Source organism: Humulus lupulus, chromosome 5 (genome assembly GCF_963169125.1).
Source record: "Humulus lupulus chromosome 5, drHumLupu1.1, whole genome shotgun sequence".
In the NCBI taxonomy this organism is placed as follows: Eukaryota; Viridiplantae; Streptophyta; class Magnoliopsida; order Rosales; family Cannabaceae; genus Humulus; species Humulus lupulus.
The window spans coordinates 127,360,302-127,379,892 of NC_084797.1; the positions used below are offsets into that span (position 1 = coordinate 127,360,302).

A 19,591-nucleotide genomic window follows, 5' to 3' on the forward strand; every position below is an offset into this window, starting at 1 on the left:
ATGTCAATTTGCTTTGCATTACTAGATTTTCCCTTAATCAATTGAATAGCAATTAATAAAACTAAAGTTCAAATTCCTGTCTTTTTGAGCTTTGTGTGGAAGTCAGGGAGCCTTAGTAGTGGGTCCGACATACTGAACCCAACTCTCCTCCATGCAAGCTCGAATCGTTAAGGCTCATTTACCTAAGTTAGACTTAATTATATTAGGTTATTCTTTTTAGTTGTACCTAATAATTGATTAGAAACAAATTAATTCTATTTTTTTGGATTAATTTTCAATGGTAATTTTAGAATTAATGGGAAAATTATAAACTATGGTTTATTGATTATTTTAATAATTTGACAAATCTAAGTTGGTTTATTGATTATTTTAATCATTTGGCAAACCAAAATTGGTAATTTTTAAAAGAATAAAATACTAAATCGAGAAAATTAAATAATGAGTTTTTGAAAATTTGAATTCAATCTACACCATTGATTTAACAAGGTTAAAGTCCAGTGGGGCCTCATGACGCTTTGATTTCGTCTCCCTACAGAAGGTGTTCACTGAACTTCTTAACATGGTTAAATTTCTTAGGATAGATGGTTATAGATGGACCTTCTATAGACTCATCTCTACGTGACTATAGGAATTAAGTCTATAATAATCAAAACTGTGGGTCAAACTCATAAAGTAAGAAATATTTTTGACTCTCGCCTACCGGGACACATGGATTCATGGCTAGTTAAAGTACCTAAGAAATATAAGATAAGTGTTTTAGTATTTTACTTATCTCAAAACATTTTGTATGTTATGCTATTTCTAAAATGTTGATGAATAAATGTTTGTTAAGCAATGCGTTAATTTCTACTTAGTTGATAATCGTAGCTCTGGGCTTCCCACCTCATACTCTCTCTAATCTCTAAAAAATTTCTCTATGGTGAGAACCTCACGAAATGTTTGTTCAACATCAACATGGTGTTGATTATGGACAACAATGAGTTCATGATAATCAAAGATATTCTTATTTTTCCTATGCAACGATCACTGAATCCTTCAAAGAGGGTTGTTAGGGGTGGACTGAGTAAAGGAAAGAAGGTTAATACTACCAAACATGCTCAAGGAGAAGTTGCCTTAAGCTTCTTCTTCGAAGAGCAAATGAGGAAGAAATTCAAACAAAAAGAATAAGAAGTCCACTGGCAAGGAACCAAATGTTGCAAAGCATCTTGGAGCCAGACCTGATTATAAGTACACTAAAGGGGAGTATTTCCAACTGCAAGGAGACTGGGAATTGGAACAAGAATTCCTGGCACTCAAGGCATATGGAACACAAGATAATGAAATTTGTCTTTGATGCATGTGATCTTAGAGGATGATTCTTTGCTTTTGGATCGCTGAATCAAGATCTACTAAACATGCATGTACTTTTTTACACCTTTTTAACATTAGGAAAGCCATGAAGGATAAAAAGTCAAAGCTTGGAATCCATCAAGGGTTGTTCGTATCAGACAAGGAAAAATGATAAGCTTGAATGAATTTCAGAAATAAATATATTGTTTTAAGACAATGTTTATTTTATTTCGATTTTCAATGGAAATTTTAATTTTGGTTTTCTTATTACATCAACAACAATTTGTAGTTACTTTCAAAAGTAATAAAATCTTATTTCTTTAAATGGATGTGAATTGTGGGGTGGATGTATGGAAAATGGGCTATACCTATTGCAACCAAATGAACTCTATGTACTAAATAATGAGTTATTTAAGAGAGCTATATCTAGGACCGTTAAACGACAAAAGGTCAATAATTTTATAAATGACCTACCTTTGGCATCTTCGCTTTGGTCATATTTTCTATGATAGGATTCAAAGACTAACAAAGGCTGGGCCTTTGAGGGAACTCACTTAGGGTGACCTACCTATTTGTGAATCTAATCTCGAGAGAAAAATGACAAAGCATTTATTCTCTGTGATAGGACAAAGGGTCAAAGAACCACTAGGGCTAGTATATTCAAATGTCTGGGGACAAACAAATGTTCAAGCGAGGGGTGGTTATGAGTGTTTCGTCACATTCATTAACGATTGCTCTAGAGACTCATGTAAGTACCTAAAGCATAGGAATTCTGAGAATTTGTTAAGTTCAAAGAATTCATTTCTATGGCTTTAAAACCATATTAGGAAAAATGTTAAAGGTCTTGCAATCTGATTGGGGGCAGAGGATATTTGGATAACTAGAACCAAGATCATTTAATTGAACTTGGAGAATTGTCTAAAGCAACTGCCCAAGGACTTCACAATAGAACGGTGTTTCTGAGTGGCGTGAATCACGCGTTTATGAAAATGTGTGTTCTATGATAAACTATTCAATTCTACCAACCTCTTACCCAAATCTTTTCTGGAGTCATACTACCTAGACCGCATGTGAAATTTTAAAATGTTGTGCCATCTCAAAGCTTTATCCAAGACACCGCTAGAATTATGAAATGATCACTAACCTGTTTTACGTTATTATGGAATTTGGGGGTGTCCTACTTATGTCTTGAGGAAAAAAGTAGGAAAGCTAGAATAATTAACTGAGGTTTTTTTGTTTGTTGGCTGTCCTAAAGGTACTCAGGATTGTTTGTTTTATAGTCCAGTAGACAAGAAAGTGTTTGGCTCTACAAATGCTACTTTTTTGGATAACGACTTCATAATGAATTTCAAGCCTCGTAGCAAAATAGTATTAGATGGAAAATGATAAACTATTGTTCCATCCTCACTGACGCAAGTCGATGAAAACAAGGTAGATTTAGAAACCACCAATCCAAGTCAGAAGGTTATGGTGCCTCATCATAGTGGGTGGGTTTCTCAAAACTTGGTACTTGTGAGATGGATAGTGAAACCCAAAAGCTGGTTGGGGACAGTAACAATGATTTGTTGGCCTTTAAACAGGCAATGGATAAGTTTGAAAGGGATCTTTGACTTTAAGCCAAGTACCAGGAATAGAGTCTAAGTACTCTAAATTTTTCTGAGATCTTGTAGATGTGCCATTGGACTTTAGGCCCATGGGGTGCAAGTGGAACTATAAGAAGAAGAAGAGAGAAGTTGACGGAAAGGTCAAGACATTTAAGGCTCGACTCATGGTAGAGAGAGAAAGTTGACTTAGAGAAAACTTTTTTCTCCAGTAGCCATGTTCAAATTCATTTAGTATACTCTTATCCATAGCCACGTCTCTTGATTAAGAGATAAGGCAAATGGACATCAAAGAAACAATTTTAATGGCTATCTTGATGAGACCATTAACATGGATCAATCATAAGGATTTAAAGTAGTTGGACAAGAAAGTTAGCATGCTGAGTAGGTCAATCTATGGACTTAAACAAGCTTCGCGCTCCCGAAACTTAAGGTTAAATGGAAACATTAAAACCTGTGGTTTTGAACAACATGTAGTTGACCCTTGTGTTTGAAAACTTAGGGAAAAAGACATTGTGGTGTTTTTAATCCTTTATGTATATGATATCCTACTCATTAGAAATAATGTCAAGAAATTATCAAACATAAAGAACTGGAAATGAAATTCCAGATTTCATTGTAGCAAGTCGTGTTCTTAGTATCCAAATCATCAGGGATAGAAATAACTGAATTTTGGCTCTAACTCAAGTGACCTACTTAGGTGAGGTGCTTGGGAGTTACTCTGTAACAAATTCTGAGAAAGGATGTTTAACGTCTTGACATGGAATTTATTTTTCTAAGTAGCAGTCTCCACAAGAGAAAGAAAAGATGTAACAAATTCCTTATGCATTTGAAATTAGAAGTCCAATGCATGCTATGTTGTGTGCTGTGATTGGAGATCTGCTATGCAGTGGGAGTGGTGAGCAAGTTCCAGTAAAACATTGGAAATGAACAATAGATGGAGGTCGGTATCTTTGATGGACTAGAGACTATATGTTAGTCTTTTCAAGTGGATCTTTGAATCTGTTAGGCTACACATATACAGATTTTAGATTGGTGTTGATGATAGGATGTCTACTTCTGAAAAAAGTGCTTACTCTTGGGGGTGGTTCTATGATTTGGAGAAGCAATAGGTTGTCTATCATCTCAGTAGCTGTGATTTGGAGAAGCGTTAGGCTATATGCCATTTCAGATTCAACCTTGGAGGTTGAGTACATAGATGCGTCTATGGCTGCTAAGGAAATAGTCTAGCTGAGGAAGTTCTATATGGATCTCGGTGTTATTCCAAAAATGGATAAACCCCTCATTTTTTCTAGTGACATTAATGAGGCAATAGCGAATTCAAAAGAACCTCGAAGCCACAAAAGAGCAAAGCATATAGAGAAAAAGTAACACATTATCGAGGATGTGTGGAGAAGGTGTAAAGTGAAGGTGGTGAAGATAGCATTGGAAGGAAATCTTTCATATCCCTTTACAAAGATATAACCAGAGAGCATAATTGTGAAGCATGTAGAATGAATGGTTTCGAGAAACATGTCTCATTTATTTTAAAAGGGCAAGTGGGAGTTTTTTGGGTTTTCTGCCATTATAAAACCATGTCAAACATGTAACATGATTTTATATTGATTATTTGGTTTCATCAGACTAGGATCGATATTGCTTATTAATAGATAAATAAGTATCGTTGTTATCGAATCTAATCAATGTCACAACGTTGACTATAGGTCAAGTCGATCTTAATTCTAAGTGATAATATTCTGCTAATTACATTATTTAAATCTTTTGACTTGTTCGTGACCAGCTTACCCTACGGTCTAGCCCATACTTACATCTTTGAGATTTAGTAGTGTAATTGAGTAGGAGTATTATTCATAGATATTAAATCTATAACTTATGTATGAAAAGTGAAAAGATTATTTCCTTAATTTCTTTGCTCAATAGGTTAAATGATTGAGATCTCATTTTTGTGATTAAGTTCACAGAAATATCATTTATAAGAAATTTTGTGGGAGTTAAGGATAAAATATTGATGAGGGGTAAAACGTTAATTTTCACCCAGTTCGTTAGTGAGTCACCGATAGAGGATTGACTAACTATAATGGTTATAACAATGGATAACATATTTATGGTTTGAAATATATGTTTTATGAATTCAAGAGTTCAATTCTGAGTCTATAGTGGAGTCACGAAGAATTAATAAGGTAATGAAATTATTCGTAAATAAACTCACGGTAACTTATTGGAGCTTGATTTCATGGATCCATAGTCCCCGTATCACCTTTGAGTAAATTATCTATAATGTCTCAATTAATTGGTTTAATTATCAATTAGGATTTTTAAAGTTTGCTAGGTCAGTTTTGGAAAATTTTACAGAGATATGAGATTTAGAGAATAAAAGAGAATCTTTGGGCAAATTTATTAATATTGATAAATTGGTGTCAATATAAATAAATAATATTAAATCAAGTTTCAAATTATAATTAGTTAATTTAAATAAGGATTTAATTAATTAATTAAAAGATAAATAAATTAAAATATTTTAAATTTTGGCCTGATTTAAGGTTTAAATTCCAAACAAAGAGATTGGGTTGACATCCATTTGTGGGGGCCCAAGGCTTTTATTTTTTTCTTTATTATTTTTAATTATTATAAATTTATATTTAAATAAAGCCCATTAAGTTGCCTATATAAGGAATATGATATATGGGGTTTTCATAAGGGAGTCTCAGCTAATTTATTGGGTAAGTGAAAACCTAGACAGTCTAATCCTTTCTTGACCACTCACCTTCTTCTTCTCTTCTAGATCTCTATCTCATGTGTTGAGAACCAACCCACATTAATTATAGGTTGATCAAAGGCTTGGTAAGGAAGACTGTGTTGTTGATCTAGTTCAATCTCTTGATAATACTCTGCTACATAAAGGAATCAAGGGTTAGGGAGATTGAAGGAAGGAGTTGTTCCAGTTCCGCTGCGTAATGTAAGTTTCTTTACTTTACTCTGTTTTGTATCAATTTCATAGGAGCATGTTCTAGGAATTTACATGTTTGTTTGATAATATGTAAATTACTTGAAAATAAATAAAGATTATGTAATATGTATATCCAACATTTATGACTTTGACTTATCGGGTAAGTTTCAATAATCCTACGACCAAATTCCTGATATAAGTCATAGAACTACAAGTGGATGGGAACATACTTCATAGATATGGTATTTGCTCCTTACTTAAATGAAATCAGATTAGTTGTTCATTTTAGTGTTGATTCAGGGCTTGAACATAGAGTGCTCAGTTTCTGTTAGAGAACATAAATTTAATTTTGTAAATAAATTTATAGAATAATGTTCATTAGAGGATAAATGGAACTAATTGATAAAAATATAATTAGAGAGGTTAACAGACATTAAGACCTAGCTCTAATTATGAACAACTAGCAAAGGATCATAACTCATGCAATGACTAAATCAATGGATGATTTATAGTTATAACTACTAATAATATAAGACTGTGGTTTTGAGAGTTTAGCGATGAATTTCTAGTAGAATAATTCATAGTTAATAAATTAATTAGTGGAACTAAGAGTTAGTGAAATTAATTAAAGTATTGGAGCTTAGAACTATGGGTCATTATTGTCCCCATACTAACTCCATAACACAAATGTATGATTTAGATATTAAAAGGAAATAATTAAAAATAATAAAGTATTATTTTTAATCTCACAAATTAATATTATTTGTGAAATAATATTTAATGACAAATAAAATTATATTGATAATTTTGTGAAATAATTTTTTTATTAAAAATTAATTTAATCATATATAATTTTGTGGTATAATTGTATACTACATAAAATAATATGATAAAAGTCCAAAAAATAGTAATTTATAGAGATAAAATATCACAAGGCCTAAAGCCCTGCAATTGGCGTCAACCACAGTCCAAATGGATTGTAGCCCTCGCATAGGCCCAATGAGATTAGGGCTAGGTCTTCTTTTGATTGTTATATAAATAGAACATAACATCACGAGAGAAGATGAGACAACAGATGCAATTTCACATTATTTTGCCAAGAGAGAAAAATAGAGAACTTTGTTCACTCTGTTTTGTGAGAAAAACACTCTCTCATGTGTTGAGATTCAAAGTGTGTTCTTGTATACCCTACCAAATAGCATAGACATTTACTTGTCTCATTCTCTTTATGCGAGCCATAGTATGGAAGATGGTTGGTTAGGAGGCTAAGATGCTATTTGATCTACACGTGTTTTACATCTAGAAAATTTATTGGTAATTTTCTATTTTATTCGGATTCATGTCGCATGAGAAAGATCGCATTCTAGTTATGGTTCCTAGAGTGATTCGTTCTTATGCTTTAATAATTGTTATTATCACATTTAAATGTTATCCCATGCTTTTGTTGCACTGTCAATCACATGATAAAAAACCAACAGGTACTTGATTACTTAAACAGGTCTGCAAAAAAAAAAGTTAGATTTTCTAACATCCCAAAATTCCTAATAAGGTTTAATACCTTGGTTAGTGTGTCGGGAGGGAATAATTAGAATCATGTGATTTTAATTGAGTATATATGTGATTGTGTGAATTATATGAGTTATATTATGATATGACTACCTATGCATGTTTACGTGTATTAAATGTGCTTAAAGATCCACTTTTGGTAGAAATGGGCATTTTCGTAATTTTGACCTGTTAAGGGTATAATTGAAATTTTATATGCTTTGTTTTTTAGACCAAATTATTATGTGGATATATTTAAGATATTCGACATGAGTCGATCATTTTGAGTTAATTAGAAGAAAAGTCACAACAAGGATAAATACTCGGCTTAGGGTGAGTCTAAGGGTATTTTGGTAATTTGGGAAAGGTACGAATTTTTTGGCAAATGGAATTAATTGGAAGAAATAATTGGGAATAATGATTTAATAGGGAATTTAAGGTATAACTTGAGGTTAGTGGGAATTTAGGCAAATGACTAAAATGTCGTTAGGGTCTAGCTTTGAGGATAAGTAAGGTCAAGGGTAATATGGTCATTTGACCAATTGGTAGGGATATGGTTAAGGGTAATTGGCAGCCAGCTTCTTCACGTTACTCTCTCCCTTCTCTTCAATTTCAAAGCTTTCTTTTGAACACACTAACACAAGCTTGAAGCCAAACATAGGATCATCGCCTTTGGGGAGTTTTGGGTGGAATTCAAGTTGTCAAGAGGAGTTGGGAGCTGCTAAGATCATCATCAGCAAACCTGGGTTTCGAAAATCCAGAGGAGGTATGGATTATTTTTCTCTGTTTTTCATTTTCATGAGGATTTCTTGAAAGATTTTGGGGTTTGTCTAATTTTCGTAGCTTTGGATCATAGGTTGTTTAGATAGGTTAATTGGGTGTGGAAACATGTTAAGATGTTGAATTGAACCTTGAATTGTGATTAAGAAACCAGAATTTGATTGAGATTAAGCTTGAAATTTGGATTTTATGGGAAAAGTTAGAGTTTAGAACTCTAAGTGGTAATGTAACGACCCAAATTCGCTAATAAGGCTTAAGGGCCTTGATTAGTGTGCCTGGAGGGCATAATGGGAGTTATGCGTGAATTAATGATTAAGATGCATGATTATGATTTAAAGCATGTTATATGACTATTTGAATATTTTAGATGCATGACTATGTGTATTAGTATGCATGTAGGCCCTGACTAGGTTAGAGGGGCATAATCGTAATTTTGGCCATTATGGGCATAACTGCTTTGATATATGTGATAATTGTCGAGACCACATTATTATGTGGATAAATCTGTGATCTGTGACTCGAGACGATCCTAGTGAGCAAAGTAGTGGAAAAGTCATGGCGGGGATTTATACCCGGCTCGGGGTGAGCTTAGGGGTATAAATGGGAATTTAGGGAATATACTGGAGTCTATCTTGACATTGAGGAATACTATTGGTGGTTAATTAGGTATCGGGAATTAAGCGGGAAATATTTGAGACACTCGAGGAATTAGCGGGAATTGGGTAAAATGACTAAAATGCCCTTAAGTGGATTAGAGGTTTAGAAATAAAGGGGAGGGCATTAGGGTCATTTGGCATGTAAGGAATAGATATGCTAAGGCTTTATGTTAGTGGGATTTGTAGAATATTGGAGAAGTCTGAAAAAGAAGGAAAGGAAGGGAAAAGAAAGGAGGGAAAACAGAGAGAGTTCTCTAAGTCGGTTTATGTTTTCTTCACCAATTTCTTGAGGATTTCTGGAGTAAAATTCATAGGGGAGTTAGTCCAATAAAGCCACAAGGTTACTGAGAAAAGATTGAGGATTTGGCAAGGGTTTAGCAAGATTAGGCCATCACTTGACGTAAGGTTCTGTAATCTCTTCAGTTGCTAGTTTGGTTTTTGTTTCTGGTTTTTGAGCTATGGTGCTTGAGTTGAATTGGATGGAACCTTAGGGAATTCAAGCTTAAGGCTGAGGAGAGGCAAGCCAAGAAGGTTTAGAGACAGCTTGTGGTCGAAATTCTATCAAAGGTATAAAGCCTAAACTCTAACTTTGTTGTTCAGCTGGTTTTGACTGAGTTTTAGAGCTTAGGAGTGGCTATGGTGAATTTTGAGGTTGTGGATGCATGTGCTTAAGTTCTAGATGTTTGGGGTGCTTGGGATGAGTGAAGTATGGTCATGAGGTTGTTTTTGAGTTTGGGAAAGAGTTGGAAGAGTTTTGGTTCGAGTTGGTTTGAGAAAAATCGCAGAAGAGAAAAATGGTGCTCGGCTGTCTGTGACTAGCGCTACAGCGCTAGCCTTTGGGCGCTGTAGCGCTAGGCCATAATGCTGAGGGGACTTTGGCTTCTGTCTGTAGTACTATAGCGCCCTCCTAAGAGAGCTGTACCACTACCCTGCTTCCTGAAGGAGATTTTCGGGTTATTTGCAAGGGTTTTTGACCTAAGGTTTGGGGTTTGGTTCCACCACCTTGTTTGGTGGAACTAGGACTTCCCGGGGGCTCGGGATTGGCCCTGGGGCTGGGTTTTGGACTTGAGGGTTGATAATGACTTTGGCCATGATTGTGATTAGGTGAGCGCTAGGGCTCGAGGGGGGATCGTGCTCAAGGAGTCGAGAGATCGAAGCTAGTGAATTGAAAGGTAAGAAAACTGCACCCGAATACATGTTTGTGATGGGACTAAGTGCTCCCAAGAATTGTGTCGTGTCAATGATGGTATTACGCCATGGGACATGTAAAGCGGCCTAAGAGTGCCGTACATAGTATCTACGCACAGAGTGCGGCTTGGCCACTGGTAGCCGAGAATATTCACTGAGCTCGGCTTAATCAAGCCGGAGTCATTGGGATAACGTAGGGAGCAGCCTGAGAGCGCTAGCCCTAGTTATCATTTGTGCTGTGACATGTGAACTAAATTGATAAGCTTAGTATGCTGAGTACTTGGTCATGCTGAATGATTATATGTTTGAGAACTTATGATATAATGTGAGCTATGGACTTGTCTGTTGATTGCTTATGCTTTGTTGTTGTGTTTTCTTGCTGGGCCTTGGCTCACGGGTGCTACGTGGTGCAGGTAAAGGCAAAGGCAAGCTGGACCAAGCCTGAGACTGAGAGCTCCGAGGTGGAATGTACATAGCCAGTCGTTCGATCATCATGGTCGAGGAGTGGACCAGGATAGGGATTACCTAACCACTTGTTTTGCCTTAGTATGGCTGGTTAATGTATCTGAATCTTATAACTTTTGTAAACGATCTTTAAACTTGTATTTTTGGGATCCCATGTAAACGAGTAATGTTTCTTAATGAAAATGAGGCTTTTAAGACCAAAACATTTTAAACCCTAGTTCCTTTATAGTCTTAGTAACACGATTTTGTTTAATTGACTTGGTTAGCAAGTCTGGCACTTTATAAACACACAGTGTAACGGTCTTGGCTATCCAGGGCGTTACAGGTAATCTTGGCTTTTTATGTATTTTTAATGTATTTTTTGGTATCTCGATAAGGTATATGGGTTATGCTAGCTATATTAAGGTTTGTTTTGTGTAAAAACTGGTTGGGAATCAATTTTTGGTCTGGTTTAGAGGCTGGAAAAATGCAGAAAATCGTAGGGGAAAAGATTTGGGGAAGAAAACATTTTATGGTCTGTGATTTCTCTTTCCAAGGACCTAGCGCGACCGCGCTAGTGTCCCAAAATCCTAGAAATTTTAAATTCAATTTAGGGGTTTTCATGCTACCGGCACGACCACGCTAGGGTGGGGCGCAACCGCGCCAGGTGCCCTGAATTGTGGGTTTTCTAATTTTGGAAAATAGGCTCGGGACTTTGAGGATATGATTTGGGGACCTACTTGGGGGCTCGGGGGATGATTCCATTCACCCAGTTGAGTGGAATTGGAGGTCCCGAGGGCTAAGGTTTAGTTTTGAAGCCCTTGATTGAACTTAGTCCCTAATAAGCGTATAATTTACGTTATGACTAGGATTTATGCAAGCCTTGGGGGAAAAGGATCGCATTCGAGGTCGCTTCGTCTTCAGCACATGACTCGAGGTAAGAGAACCAACACTTGCACTGGTTATCGAACGTGGTTATAACCATGCTTTGTATATCTGTTTAAATGTGAACATCTTTGGACTATGTCTGATTGTGTTGCATTTGTAGTTCATATCTGTTTGTAATTATCTATGAATGAAGGGTGCAATTGACATCCGGCCTACGTGTGCAATGTGGGTCGATTGGACATTGTGTGTAACATGGACCATGAAGGCGAGTCCATTTTAAGGGTGCAGTCCCCACTCGCCCGGCATGGACCGTAGGCTTGGCACTGGAGTATACACCTCGCTCGGTTGGGTCGTCGGCAAGGCTGTTTTCCTGGGCCGTGTAAATGATTCATGTGATTGAAATAAATATACTTATGAACTGTGAAACATGCTTATGATTTATATGATTAGAATAAATGTACTTTGTATCTATGAAGCATGTGTTTATTACTTATAAATAATTGATTTACCATTATGCCATGTGGGGTTTCCTTGGTGGGCCTTGGCTCACGGGTGATCTATGGTGCAGGTAAGGACAAGCTAGAGTTGGACCAGCTATGAGTTGGAGAGTATTGGAGTGACGTGTAAATATTGGACATGCTTGGCCACCACGATCAAGTTATTTTGGGGAACTTAGAACAGTTAGTTCGGTTTTGCCGCTTTGGTCGGCTATTTTGTAATGTTTAATATAACTATTTTTTTTATTTACAAACTTTTGGGATCCCATGTATATATTCTAACCTTTTAATGAAACGTTTAATTTTATTAAGCAAAATTTTTAGTACCTAAACCATAGTTTAATTTTGATTACAGTTCTGAGTCCAAATGGCTCTCTTATTGAGTTAAGAATTATTTTAAGCACACGGTGTAACGGTCTTGGATTAGTAGGACATTACAGATTTGAACAAAAAAACCTAAACAAATCATGATGGTAACCATATATAGTTAGGGCTGAAAGAAAAAAAAATCAGATTTAAAGTGCAAAATCAGATTTAAAATGCAAAAGCAAATGTGAAAAAGAATAAGAACCGAAGGGGGTGAAGTTGCATCATCGTCAGGGGTGGGGGGTTGTGTCACCGGAAGAAGGCGAAGGTGGTGTCGTTGACAGAGGGCTGAGAAAAATGAACCAAGGAGAAGAGAGGGAGAAAGGATAAAATGATGAGAGAAGTCATGATGGAGAGAGTGTGAGAGAGTTTTGTGTAAACATATAGGGCCCGTTCGGTAACCTTTAAAAAATAACTTTTTATTTTTTTAATTAAAAATATCAAAATATATTCAGGAAACACGTTCGGTAATACAATTTTCTTTTTATTTTTTTTAATTTAAAATAAAAATTAATTAAATTTTGAAAACACAATTTTGAAGCTTTTAAAAAAAACTAAAACGTATTTTCATTTGGTTCTCTCGTCTTCCTCACCTTCCTCAAGCAACGCAACAGAGCCTAGTAATGGCGATTTCTTCCTCTAGCTTCCACTCTCCACTCTGATTTCTTCACGTAAGATTATCAACTCATTCTCTTATCTCTGTGATCTATTTCTCACTCTATTTATCTCCCTCTCTCATGTCTCTAAGATCTATTTCTCACTCTCTTTCATTCTAAATTTTAGATATGTGAAAGAATAGGTTCTTAGAGGAAGATTTTCTATTACTAAGGTATGATTTTCTGTCATTTTCAATTTTAGGCCTGTGCCATAGAAATTATTTTTGTATTTCTCATATTTCTTCTATTAAATATTTTTTTTGTATTCTATTTCTCTCTATCTCTTGTCAATTTGTAATGTGTCATTTATTTAATGCTAGAGTTTTGCATAAAATCTGGGGTTTTTCTTCTTTTTGAGTTCCACGTATTTGTTTTTTTAGGGTTCAATCTCTATATATTAGTTGGACTGTAATTGTGAAAATTTTAGAATTTGAAAATGAACGAGGGAAAGTTGTTGAAATCTTATAGCTTATGCCATTATTAGTACTGCAAACACTCAGATACTATTTGTTTATAGATTTTGGTATAAATGAGAAGGGTAGAGTAGCTAAAGATGTTGAGACAGAACAAAGTGTTATTGCAAATGCTACTAAATGTTGCTTGACTCAAATTAGTTCTGTTGTACAGATTGTTATATATATATATATATGTTTGTATATAATGTATGCTATGGTTATGAAAATTTCTTTGTATGCATGCATGGCATATTTGAACAAGCTAAGACAAAAATTTGACATTTTTTTGTGTATATAAATAACATGTGGAGTAATGGGAGTTATAGGGAAAAAACAGAGTGCATTTCAAGTTTTGTTACTTTAAGCCTGTGTTTTGAGAGCCAAAGAAAACTCCACTCCTTCTCTACTCGTATATTATTTTTTATACCAAAGTTTTGACCTCATTTTTCACAACATGTAGTGTATAATAAACTTCACATTTGAAAAAAAAACACCCTTTTGTTGACCATATATTTCACAACAATGTTTATTATCCCAGTACACGACAACCAAACAACTCTAAGTCACTCTTTTTTTTCCCCCAAAATTAGTTTTACAAAGAGAGAAAGAGAAGCCTTTATGTGGCAAGAACGAATACTACCCACCTTGTCAATGTCATTTCCACCATAAATCAATCAGACCCCCCCCCCCCCCCGCCCTCTTTTTTTGTTGCATTGATTGCACGTGTTTTTTGGGGACAACAGGAAAGAAATGAAGAAGCTCAACTCATATTGTTCATTACTAAAGTAACTTATGTATTTACCTCCTTATTTGTGTTTTGGGGGGCAGCCATTATTGGCCTCACACTATCAACAATCCAACCCAAAATGGCACTATCTTGAGTAGATTATAAGGTGAAGTGTCATTGTGATTTCATGGGGTCTAACTCTAAGGCCCATGTCAATTTTGATACCCCAGACAGATTTGATATGTGAAGGAAAGACTTGTGAGAAAGTGAAGGACAGAAGGAAAGGATATTTACAACTTCGACACTTATTACTTTGTATTATTTTGGTGTCACTTAGTGGTGCCACCTTATGTTAATGGCACCTATTAATCATTATATTTAATCCTAGCTCCGTTTCTGAACACATTTTTTAAAATAGCTTCTCAAAGTTCTTCTCATAATATATATGACTTCAAAGATTCAAAAAGCAGAGTCCGTGACAGAACTTGGTCAAATTCACGAAGTGTTAAATATTGTTTTGAGAGCCAGAGAAAACTCCACTCCCTCTCTACTTGTATATTATCTTTTATTCTAAAGTTTTGATCTCTTTTTTCACAACATGTAGTGTAGAATAAACTTCTCATTTGAAAAAAAAAACTTTTTGTTGACCATATATTTCTTTTAAGTAGACAATATATTATTGATTAAATCAGTAATATTAAAATGTTCATTTAGGTTTTCATGCTCTGTTTAGACTATACCAATAAGGTTTCAAATCATGTCATCGAACATGTTTAGTGTAGTTTCCTATGTTTTCGTTGAGTTGGTATCATAAATATTACAAAATGATGGGCAGACATGCCTAGTTTATGGCCATTGACCTCTATCAACTACTGATCTTATCAATAACTGATAGTGAACATTCTTTTCAAGATTTTTCTAGAACAAGTTGAGGGTTTGGTTAAGTTATATATCTGTTATTTGAATGTGTTTTTAAAATGAATCATATTTGTAGCTTCTCATTTGTTTGTTGAATTTGTGTAAATTGAACATGTAGGAAGCCAATACTTTTCTAGGCCCCATGTATTGTGGTCTATATACTACTTTATGGTACAAGTATTATATATTCACTTCATTGTTACTTTCATAGTTTAAATATGGATAAATTTGATTATTTGTTTTATCTTGCTAGATATTGACCCTTCAATTTGGTGTATACATTTTTTTCTTTTCCAGCAACTATGTTATGATTGGATTTATCTATATATATTAGTTCAAAACTACCATGTCTTGAAAGTAAAACATTATTTGTGTACTGAAAACTATTAGCTACATATTTTATATGTAATATTAGAATTTTATGGGATTTAATTAACCAATTTATGTATTGATTTTGTGTTTTCTAATCAATTTATAGTATTAATTTGGTTTCAAATTTGATTGTTTCAGATTGATTGGCTTGGTGGATTGGTGTCTTTGAGTATTTCAGACATTTTGGCTTGGTGACTTTGAGGTATATTATTATAAATTATGTTGATTAAATCCCCACTAATCTGAAGGATTAATTATGATCCATTATTTTGAGGCCTTTTGTTTGGTTAATTTTGTTGTATATTTAATATATGATTCATACATTTGACTTTGATGAATATCTAGTTTGGCAATTTGTGTGTTTCATTCCTTAGGCTTTGAGTTGTATGTATCGATGTTATGGAGTTGTGTTTTTTTATCAGAGGCTTTGAGTTGTTTTTTTATTGTTGTTCTTGAAATGGTTGTTTCTTTAGGAATAGTCTTGTATTTGCATTTAGAATTCTTATTGAATCCTTAGGTCTTACCTAGATGGAGGGTGTTGATAATGAAGTTCTTATTATTGAGAATAATGATGAGGCTTCTGTTTGGACTCAAAAGCATGAAGAAATTTTCATTGAACTTATGGAAGAAGAAGTCTTAAAGGAAAATAAGAATACCACAACCTTCACCAAGCAATCATGGAAATATATAAAGGAAGAGCTTTGTGGACGAGCAAAAAGAAATTATAATGATATGCAACTAAGGAACAAATACAATCAATTAAAGCAAAAGCATAAGGATTTTAAGTCTTTACTGAAAGAGACTGGTATGGGATACAATGCAATGACTGGAGAAGTTAGTGCGACAGATGAAGTTTGGGATAAACTTATTCGGGTAAAAATTATTTAAAATGGATTTTATGCTTGTTTTATTTTGATAGGCATTGGTATATTTTATCAATATAATTTCATTTGGTGTAGGTTAACAAGTCTGCTAAGAGATTTAGAAAGAAATGTTGTAAGTTTTATGAGAAATTATGCACTATCTTTGGTGATACTACTGCAACTGGTTCCAATGCTCATCCTTCAACTCGAAGTCCTTCTAATGATGGAGATAATAATGATGATGATGCAACGACGATAAGTCCTTCTACTAGGAATGAAGAAAGTGCTTTTGATGAGGATGGTAGCAAAAGAAGAGGTAAATCAACATCCACTTCGTACTCTCGATCAGTAAAAAGAGCAAAGTTCTCATCAGCTTTGGCAGATGCACTGGCAACAGATAATGAAACTGCAAAGCGAAAGATAGAATTGATAGAAAGATCAATGGAAATATCTGCATCACATTACTTATTGGATGAGAGTGTTGAAGCTCTTATTCAAATTGATGTAATTAGTGGAGAAGTATACGCAAAAGTTATTGAGAAGTTTGAGAACGAGGTGTCCAGAGCATTGTTTCTAAAGATGCCAGAGCATAGAAGAATAGATTGGTTGCTAAATTTGAAGTGAAAAAGTTTAGACTTTGTTTAGCTATGAATAAGATGACTTTATTTAGCTATTAACTTTAGTTTTGTTTAGCTATTGACTGGATGAGTTTGTTAAGCTATTGACTGGATGACTTTATTAGCTATTGACTGTATGACTTTGTTTAGCTATTGACTGGATGACTTTGTTTAGCTATTGACTGGATGACTTGTTAGCTATTGACTGTATGATTTTGTTTAACTATTGACTGGATGACTTAGTTTAGCTATTGATTGGATGACTTGTTTTGTCTATTTTTTTTTATGGTTTGACTTTGACTTTGAGTGTTTATATATTTTTATATATTGAATGTAAAATTTAAAAAAAAATTCTACTATCATGATAAAATGTCTTTAAACGTTGCTCGGTTCAACAAGGATAATTTACTGGACGATGCAGATGATGAGTTTGGAGAGATTTTGCTATATTTTGCTTACGAGGAATATAATCAGTTATATCTAAGCAACCTTGTAGAAATTCAGCTCTTTCAGGATATGAATATGTTATGGAAGTGTTGCACGGGCATTGGAGTAGGTGTTATGATTTGTTCAGAATGAACAAAGATGTCTTCAAACTATTTTGTAGTGTTCTAAAAGAAAAAAAATTATTGAAGAACTCACGATATTTGTCTGTTGAAGAACAAGTGGCTATGTTCTTATTTGTGATTGGCCATAATGAACGACATCGTGTGGTTGCTGAACGATTTCAGCACTCCATCTCAACCACGTCTCATTATTTTAGGAAGGTTTTGAAGGCAATATGTCGTCTATCCAAAGAACTAATTACTCCACCTTCATTTGATGTAACTCCTCCACAAATTCGATTCGATCCAAGATACTATCCATTTTTTAAGGTACAAAAATTTGAATTATTATTTTTTCCTTTCTTTCAATATTCAATAAAAAAAAATCTAATAATTTATTTTGTATTTTAGAATTGTGTTGGAGCTATAGATGGGACTCATATTTTTGCGCATGTTCCAATTGATGAACAAATACCATATCGAGATCGAAAAGTGGATACAACTCAGAACGTTATGTGTGTATGTTCATTTGACATGAAGTTCACATACGTTGTCCCTGGATGGGAAGGATCAGCTAATGATGCACAGATTCTTCTAGAATGTGCCACAAACCCAGATTATGGATTTCCAATGCCGCCCCAAGGTAAGTATTTATCAAACTTATTATGTTGATTGACATTATTTTATATAAATATCTATAAGTAAAAACTAACATGAATCATCGTTGGATTAGGAAAATATTATCTTGTTGATTCTGGCTATACAAACATGCCTGGTTTTCTTTCGCCATACCAAGGGGAAAGGTATCATTTGGGCCAGTACACAGATCTTAATCCCACAGGAAAAAAAGAGCTTTTCAATTATTGACACTTTTCCTTGAGAAATTTCATTGAGCGGTGTTTCGGCGTGTTGAAGGCCCGTTTTCTAATCCTAAAGAAAATTCCTTCATATGATCTAAGAATATAAAAGTACATTGTCATTGCTTGCTGTAAGATTCATAATTTTATAAGGATAAATGCAGAAGCAGATGTATATTTTGATGGAGGTGAAGGAAATTCTGAAGTACAGGCCACTACTTTACAAAGCACGGATGGAACTTTGACTGATAGTGTAGAGTTCAGTATTTCTAGAACTCATATACGTGAAATGGCTCATGTTCGTGATGAAATTTCTGACCATATATGGAGAGCTAGTCGACGATAGTGAGATTGAGTAAAAACATTAGTTGATTGTTATGACTCGTTTAATACTTTACTTTAAGTTTGGACAATTATCAGTTCATACGTTTTTATTTTACTATGTAAACTTTCTTGATTTTGTGTTATCTCATGGATAGATAATAAGTTTTAAAATTTGAGATTACTTGGATATTATTAATATGATCTTTTTTTACTATAATTTTCTTATTTTTTATTTTAAAATAATTTATAGTGGTCTCAAAAAAAAATTTATTTTTTAGTTTAGAAAATGAAAATAAAAAATAAAATTTCAAAAAAAAAATATTTACCAATCATGTTTTTTATTTTTTATTTTTTTAAACTAAAAATAAAAATAAAAGTTACCGAACACATTTTTATTTTTATTTTAAAAAAACATAAAACAAAAATGGTTATCAAACGCATTTTTATTTTATAACAATCAAAAAACATAAAACAAAAATATATTTTTATTTTTGAGTTTAAAAAAATTTTAAACAAAAATTTTACCAAACGCAACCATAGTAATTCATTTTTTATATTTTATGAAATTCCCATGTTTTAGTTTTTTTTTTTTGGCAAAACTCACCATATTTTATGGAATTTCTTTTTTATCCATAAATGTATAAACTCACATACTTTTTCTCATATTTATGTAAACTTCTAATCATTAAATGCATTGTTTATTGAGACAAAATGAGGCCCTACAGCTCTTATTTGAAAATTAAAGAGGTCCAAAACTCTAATTTGAAATTATGATAAAATGAGACCCACCACTTCTAATTAGATATTTTAATTAAATGAAGCTAAAAAATTCTCTTTTTTATTTTTATTTTTACATAAAATGTGGAAAAGATTTGATTATTGTGGAAAAAATGATATTAAAAATTAACTTTCTAGACCTATAAGGAATTCAAGCCCATAAATAAATTAAAATAAAAAAACAAACAAACCAGCACATTTATTAAAAATGGATCGGATCATTTAAAACATGGTTGAAT

At 33.8% G+C, this 19,591-nt stretch overlaps 2 protein-coding genes across 2 annotated transcripts; both read left to right on the top strand.

Annotated features, from left to right (window-relative positions):
- The first annotated feature begins 15,897 nt into the window (after positions 1 to 15,897).
- LOC133779460 (uncharacterized) lies at positions 15,898 to 16,856 on the top strand. The gene is made up of 2 exons (XM_062219420.1): positions 15,898 to 16,242; positions 16,329 to 16,856. The coding sequence occupies exons 1-2, from the start codon at positions 15,898 to 15,900 to the stop codon at positions 16,854 to 16,856; spliced, it is 873 nt and encodes a 290-aa protein (XP_062075404.1).
- A 362-nt stretch (positions 16,857 to 17,218) lies between these two features.
- On the top strand, positions 17,219 to 18,261 carry LOC133779462 (protein ALP1-like). The gene is made up of 4 exons (XM_062219421.1): positions 17,219 to 17,401; positions 17,485 to 17,724; positions 17,806 to 18,037; positions 18,128 to 18,261. Exons 1-4 carry the CDS (start codon positions 17,219 to 17,221, stop codon positions 18,259 to 18,261), a joined length of 789 nt encoding a protein of 262 aa, XP_062075405.1.
- Positions 18,262 to 19,591: the final 1,330 nt, after the last annotated feature.

What these genes read in the sequence shown, in the direction of transcription:
- LOC133779462 (XM_062219421.1), top strand. Translation starts at nt 17,219, where the DNA reads ATGTCTTTAAACGTTGCTCGGTTCAACAAGGATAATTTACTGGACGAT. An exon ending in AGTGTTGCACGGGCATTGGA is followed by an intron (nt 17,402 to 17,484) that starts GTAGGTGTTATG and finishes AAATTATTGAAG; the next exon opens with AACTCACGATATTTGTCTGT. An exon ending in ATTTCCAATGCCGCCCCAAG is followed by an intron (nt 18,038 to 18,127) that starts GTAAGTATTTAT and finishes TCGTTGGATTAG; the next exon opens with GAAAATATTATCTTGTTGAT.
- LOC133779460 (XM_062219420.1), top strand. Translation starts at nt 15,898, where the DNA reads ATGGAGGGTGTTGATAATGAAGTTCTTATTATTGAGAATAATGATGAG. An exon ending in TTTGGGATAAACTTATTCGG is followed by an intron (nt 16,243 to 16,328) that starts GTAAAAATTATT and finishes CATTTGGTGTAG; the next exon opens with GTTAACAAGTCTGCTAAGAG.